The 6805-nt window shown below is 46.2% G+C and overlaps 2 protein-coding genes across 2 annotated transcripts in view; one reads left to right on the top strand and one right to left on the bottom strand.

Annotated features, from left to right (window-relative positions):
* Positions 1 to 828, bottom strand: part of GPALPP1 (GPALPP motifs containing 1) — a 41964-nt gene extending 41136 nt beyond the window's left edge. Inside the window, exon 1 of the mRNA XM_037741143.1 lies at positions 610 to 828. Within this exon, the coding sequence (XP_037597071.1) occupies positions 610 to 697 (88 nt within the window). The 5' untranslated portion in view covers positions 698 to 828. The remainder of the gene's footprint in view (positions 1 to 609) is intronic.
* Positions 829 to 870: 42 nt separating this feature from the next.
* NUFIP1 (nuclear FMR1 interacting protein 1) overlaps positions 871 to 6805 on the top strand; it is a 42813-nt gene continuing 36878 nt past the window's right edge. The window contains exon 1 of the mRNA XM_037741144.1: positions 871 to 1319. Coding sequence (XP_037597072.1) covers positions 917 to 1319 — 403 coding nt within the window. The 5' untranslated portion in view covers positions 871 to 916. The remainder of the gene's footprint in view (positions 1320 to 6805) is intronic.

Here is a 6805-nt window from a genome sequence, read left to right on the forward strand (position 1 = left end):
AAAAAAAAAAAAAAAAGTACAACCAGAGGAAGCCCGTAAGCCTGGAGCGTTAAGGAACTGCGCAGAAACGCAGGCTGGTTTGAGTATTGGGCTGTGTGTGTCAGGTGCAATAACAGAATGAGAGGCTAGGAAGGCAGGTCGGGGCCGGAGAGAACAGGATCTGCAAGGTTCTTGTACATCAGAAGGTAATACGGCACAGAGGTCAGGAGAACCGCTTCCTTCTAAGTCGCGCTCCATCACTTGCTAGCAGTATGATGTAGACCCTGGCATGGGCGTACCCATTTGCAACTTGGGAAAATAGTCTTTTCCTTAGACGGATTAAATGACTGAATGAGTATCAGTCAGTTAGGGCAGCGTGCAGCTCACATTAAGCGCTACATGAGAATGTATTGTCATTACGAAGATTACTACGCCAAAACTCGGTTTCTAGGAGGGTACCCCAGCCTCTTCCCTACTGCTAGCGTTTGGGAAGAAAAGTTCTCTCGGGTCGGGCCGTGCCCACTCCCCACTCCTCCGTCCTCCTAGGCCTCCGACCTTTCTTCAGCGTGCAGGGCCCGGCCAGGGAGGGGGCAGATAGGCCTGGTGGGCTGCGGAGACGCCGCCGCTTACCGGGGCTTGGATCCCGCTCTTCGTCCTCCGCTGTTCCGCGGGCCTTGAAGCCGGGCGGCAGGGCCGGTCCGATCAGGTCCCTTGCCATCCGCGGTGGCGGACACTGGTCACAGATACGAGTCTATCCAGGTACGTCAAACCTATCCCAAAGTAATCTCGCGATCCGTATAGAAGAATGGAAGGTTTCCCGGCGCCGACTAATGACGTAAACTCTGTGGTTGGCTGGACCGTGAAGTTTACGGTCACGGAAGTGACGTCTAATACTTGCTCCACAGTCGCGTGCTAGACTCAGGACCCGGCAGAAGGTATGGCTGAGCCGGCTAGTGATTTCGTAAGTCCTGCCGGGTGGCGTGCGTCTCCCGAGCTGACTCCCACGTTAGGGCCCCAGAGCGACACTGCGCCGCGGCGGGACGGCTGGATGCTGTGGACAATGCCGCCACCGCTTACGTCTTCGTCTCCCGCAGCCGGGTCAAAGCCTTCCTCTGAGTCGCAGCCCCCCATGGAGGCCCAGTCTCTCCCCGGGGCGCCGCCCCCCTTCGACGCCCAGATTCTTCCCGGGGCGCAACCCCCTTTCGATGCCCAGTCCCCCATTGATTCTCAGCCTCAACCCTATGGCCAGCCTTCCTGGAATTTCCACGCTTCCACATCATGGTATTGGAGACAGTCTTGTGATAGATTTTCTCGTCATCAGAAGTCCTTCAACCCCTCAGGTAGGCTATTCCTCCACGTGGGTCGACCCCTTTACCTTTTTTCCGTTCCTTCTTCTCCGCTTTCTCCGTTTCCTCTCTCCACTCTGCCTTGCCTCTGCACTCTTGGAGTCTGGTCATTAGTGCCTCAAAATACGTCTGACTAGAATGTTTCCCTGTTGCCTGTTAATTCCATTTAGCAGTTACTTATTGAATTCCAACTATGTATCAGAATCTGGTTATATAGCAGTGAGCAAAACATACAAAAAAATTCTTGTCTTTGTGGAGCTTAATATTAATATCTCTTGTGTAGGAAGACAGACAATAAGCAAAATAAAAAATTGTGCATTAGAAGGTTATGAGTGCAGTGGATTGAGATAAAGAAGAATGATAGGTAGTGTAGTTTTTTTTTTTTTTTTTTTTTTTTTTTTTTTTTTTTGTTTTTTTTTTTTTTTTTTTTTTTTTTGAGGTAGAGTGTCCCTCTGTCTCTCTGGCTGGAGTGAAGAGGAGCGCGATCTACTTCACTCCAGCCTATGCAACCTCTGCAGAGAGGCTCACTGCAACCACTGCCTCCTGAGTTCAAGCAATTCTCCTGCCTCAAACTCTCGAGTAGCTGGGACTATGGGCCCACGCTACCAGGCCCAGCTAATTTTTTATATTTTTAGTAGAGATGGGGCTGCGTGGTGTTGGCCAGGCCTTCCTGGATCTCCTGAGTTCCGGCAGTCCGCCCTCCTCGCCTCCCAAAGTGTTGGAATTACAGGCGTGAGCCACCCCGCCTGTCCAGGTAGTGCAGTTTTAAATGTCATTGTTAGTCACAAGGAAGGTGACATATTAGCAAAGACTTCAAGGAGGTGAGGGATCACAACCATACATACATCTGGGAGAATAGGGGTACAGGCTGAAGGAACTGCCAAGTGCAAAGGCCTTGAGGCTTAGAAGCTATGCATCAGAATGGGAAGCAATCTGGCTACAGAGGACTGAGCCTGGAGTGTAGAAGATGAGGGAAGAGGATAAGACCTGGTAGGTCTTTGTAGATTGTGGGACACTGACTTTTACTGTTGTGAGGTGGATGGTAGAGGGGAGTGACATGATCTGATTTATGTTTTAAGAGGTTTAATGTGTCTGTTGATGGGAATTGACTGAAAGGAAAACTGGTTAGGAAGCTATTGTAGTTACTTGTCTAAATGAGAGATATTGGAGACTTGAACCAGGGCGAAGCTCAAGGGATGGTGAGAAGTAGTCGGATTCTAGATCCAGGGATGCCTTGGAGCTCTTGGGGGTTCACTTACAGACCACTGCAGTAAAGCAAGTCACATACTTTTTTTGTTTTGTTTTCCAGTGCATATAAAAATTTTCCTGCAGATCATATGGGGCAAAAAAGTTATTTTTACATTATATCATAGTCTATTAAGTGTGCAGTACCTTTATGTCCCAAAAAAAAAAAAAAAAACTAACATACCTTGATTAAAAAATACTTAGGCTGGGCAGGAAGGCTCACACCTATAATCTCAGCACTTTATTTATTTATTTATTTATTTATTTATTTATTGAGGCAGAGTCTCACTCTGTTGCCCAGGCTGGAGTGCAGTGGCGCAATCTTGGCTGACTGCAACCTCCACCTCCCAGGTTCAAGTGATTCTCCTGCCTCAGCCTTCCATGTGGCTGGGATTACAGGTGCCTGCCACCACGCCCAGCTAATTTTTGTATTTTTAGTAGAGATGAGGTTTCCCCATGCTGACCAGGCGGATCTTGAACTCCAGACCTCAAGTAATTTGCCCTCCTTGGCCTCTGAAAGTGCTGGGATTACAAGGGTGAGCCACTGCATCCACTGTAATCTCAGCACTTTGGGAGGCTGAGGCAAGAGGATTGCTTAAGCCCAGGAATCTGAAACCTGCCTGGGCAAGAAAGTGAGACCCCCACCTCTACAAAAAATAAAATTAGCCAAATATGGTGGGATTCCTGTGGCCCCAGCTACATGGAAGGCTGAGGCAGGAGGATCCCTTGAGCCCAGGAAGTCAAGGCAGCTTTATCAACCAAGTTTATGTATATTATAAATCCTTTGTTCACATTTCAACAGTGTTCACAGCATCTTCACCAGTAGGTTCCTTCTCAAAAAAGCACTTCCTTTCCTCATCCATAAGAAGCCACTCCTCATCCATTAAAGTTTCATCATGAGATTGCAGCAATTCAGTCACATCTTGTGGCTCTACTTTAATTCTACTTCTCTTGCTGTTTCCAGTACATCTGAAGTGACTTCTTCCACTGAAGTCTCGAACCCCTCAAATTCATCTGTAAGGGCTGGCATTTCTTCTTTCAAACTCTTGTTAATGTTGCTCTTTTGACCTCCTTCCATAAATCATGAATGTTCCTAAAGGTATCTTGAATAGTGAATCAAAACCTCCTTTCTAGGAGGTTTTTAATCTACTTTGTTCAGATCCATTGGAGCAATCACTATCTATGAATCACTATGAATTTCTTTCACAAACTTTTTCAGTCAGGCACGGTGGCTCACAACTCTAATCCCAGCACTTCAGGAGGCCAGAGCAGGAGGATATCCTGAGCCTAGGGGTTTGAGGCTGCAATGAGCTATGACTACGCCTTTACGTTCCAGCCTGGGTGACAGAGTGAGACCCTTTCTCAATAGTTGCATTCACAACTTGGCTAGCCATTTGGCACAAGAGGCCTAGCTTTTGGCTTGTATCTTCTTTCAACATGTCTTCCTCACTAAGCTTAATCTGACTTTTGATTTAAAATGAGAGACATGCGACTCTTCCTTTTGCTTGAACACTTAGAGGCTGTGATAGGTTAATAAGAATGGGGAGGCCTGAGGAGAGGGAGAGGAGGACCACCGGTTGGTGGAGCAGTTAGAACTTACATAGCATTTATAAACTTCACCATCTTATATGGCCACTGTGTCTTAAAACATTTACAGTAGTAGTATCAAAGAGCACTGATCACAGATCAGTATAACAGATGTAATACAAATGAAAAAGTTTGAAATAGTTCGACAATCACCAAAATGTGACACAGAGACAGCACATTGTTGTTGGAAAAATGGTGCTGATAGACCTGCTTGATGCAGGGTGGCCGCAAATCTTTAGCTTGCGAAAAGCTCAGTAAAACAAAGTGGAGATAAATGAAGTATGCTTTTATACTTTAAAGTTGGGGACAATATGATTTACTAAAGGTAGGATATATGGGATGCAAGATAAATAGGAGAGAAGGATAACTTTAAGTCTTTTGCCAAACAATTGGAAGGATGGAGTTGCTATTAACTGAGATAGGTAAGAATGTGAATGGAGCAGCTTTGGAAGGAAGTCCAGGATTTGAAGTTGGAATATATTTGTGTCAGATAGAGATATTGAATAGGCTTTTAGTCTGTACTTTCAGGGGAGATTTGTGGCTGGAGCTATAAATTTGGGTGCTGTCACCATATAGATCATATTTCAAGCTACAAGATTGTTCACTTAAAACCATTCTCCAACTCCGCCTAAAATTCAATTCTGAATCCAATTAGTGTTTTATTTATTTTTTTTTTGAGATAGAGTCTCCTTCTGTCACCCAGGCTGGAGTTCAGGGGCACCATCCTGGCTCACTGTAAACTCCACCTCCTGGATTCAAGTGATTCTCTTTTCTCAGCATCCGAAGTAGCTGGGACTACAGGGACACACCACCATGCCTGGCTAATTTTTATATTTCTGGTAGAGACAGGGTTTCACCATGTTGGCCAGGCTGGTCCCGAGCTTCTGACCTCAAGTGATCTGCCTGCTTCAGCCTCCCGGACCGCTAAGAATACAGGGATGAGCCATGACGCCCGGCCTAAACAGTTAGTGTTTATTGCATGCTACATGCTGGAAATATGGGCTTGACTAAGTCAGATGAGATACGTTCATGAGTATGTATCAAAATACAGTGTGACTGATGATAGAGGCATATAATAGCTGATTTTAGAATATTGAGGAAATTGGGAAAAGGTTTTGGAAGAAGTATCTTAGGACATATATAGAATTTGGTAAGAGATGTTTCCTAGGTAGAGAAAGAGGTGTCAGTAAAAGGCAAGTTCTGGAGATTGCAGGGTTCTGGTGAGACTGAAGCAGAGTGTGTGAAAGGTATGGGGGAAGTGTAAGAAAATAAATTGGAACCTCCCGGAAGGTCTCTGAGAAGCTGTCTTAGTCCCTATTGTGCTGCCATAACAGAGTATGACCTGTAGGATATTATATAATGTACAGAAATTTATTTGGCTCACAGTTCTGGAGGTTAAGTCCAAGATCAGGAGGCTGTTGAGGACCTTCTTGCTGCATTGTAACATCAAGGAAGGCATCACATGGTGAGGAGAGAGAGAAGGTCAAACTCATCTTTTATTATTGTTACTTTTGAGACAGGGTCTTGCTCTGTCGCCCAGGCTGGAATGCAGTGGCACATACATAGCTCACTGCAGCTTTGACCTGCTGGGCTCAAGTGATTCTCCCACCTCAGCCTGTCGAGTAGTTGGGACTACAGGCACACACCGCCAAGCCTGGCTAATTTTTGTATTTTTTGTAGAGACAGAGTTTTGCCATGTTGCTCAGGCTGATCTTGGAACTCCTGGGTTCAAGTGATCTGCCCACCTTGGCCTCCCAAAGTGCTGGAATTATAGCTATGAGCCATCATGCTGGGCCCTTTTTTTTTGAGAGACTGGGCTAGGGGCTGTGGCCTGTAATTACCCCATGTAATCCTAGCACTTTGGGAGGCTGAGGCGGGTGGATCACTTGAGGTCAGGAGTTTGAGATCAGCCTGACCAACATGGTGAAACCCCATCCCTACTAAAAATACAAAATTAACTGGGCATGGTGGCGCATGCCTGTAATCCTAGCTATTGGGGAGGCTGAGGCAGGAGAATCACTTGAACTTGGGAAGCAGAGGTTGCAATGAGCCAAGATTGAACCATTGCACTCTAGCCTGGAAGAGTGAAATTCCGTCTCAATCAATCAAGAGACAGGGTCAGCTTGGCATGGTGGCTCATGCCTGTAGTCCCAGCACTTTGGAGGCCAAGGCAGACAGATCACTTGAGCCCTGGAGTTCAATCAGCCTGGGCAATGTAGTGAGACCCCATCTCTATAAAAATAATAATTTTTAAAAAAGAGACACAGAGAGAGAGTCTTGTGCTGTTGCCCAGGCTGGAGTGCAGTGGCATGATCATAGCTTACTGCAGCCTCAAACTCCTGAGCTCAAGTAATCCTCCCACCTCAGCCTCCACAGTAGCTGGGACTACAGGTGCATGCCATGATGCTAAGCTAATTTTAAAAAAATTTTTGTAGAGATGGAGTCATGCGAGGTTACCCAGGCTGGTATTGAACTCCTGGCCTTGAGCAGTCCTCCTGCCTCAGACTCCCAAAGTGCTAAAATTACAGTCATGAGCCACCATGCCTGGCCCATGTTATGACAGGATTGGAGAATTATTTTTATAGTGTCAGTATGCAAGGTTTGTTGAAAGAGGGGGCTTATCTAGGATAATCTGGTGGAAGATCAGA

The sequence above is a fragment of the Cebus imitator genome, unplaced genomic scaffold, assembly GCF_001604975.1.
Source record: "Cebus imitator isolate Cc_AM_T3 unplaced genomic scaffold, Cebus_imitator-1.0 Scaffold94, whole genome shotgun sequence".
NCBI classification, from domain to species: Eukaryota; Metazoa; Chordata; class Mammalia; order Primates; family Cebidae; genus Cebus; species Cebus imitator.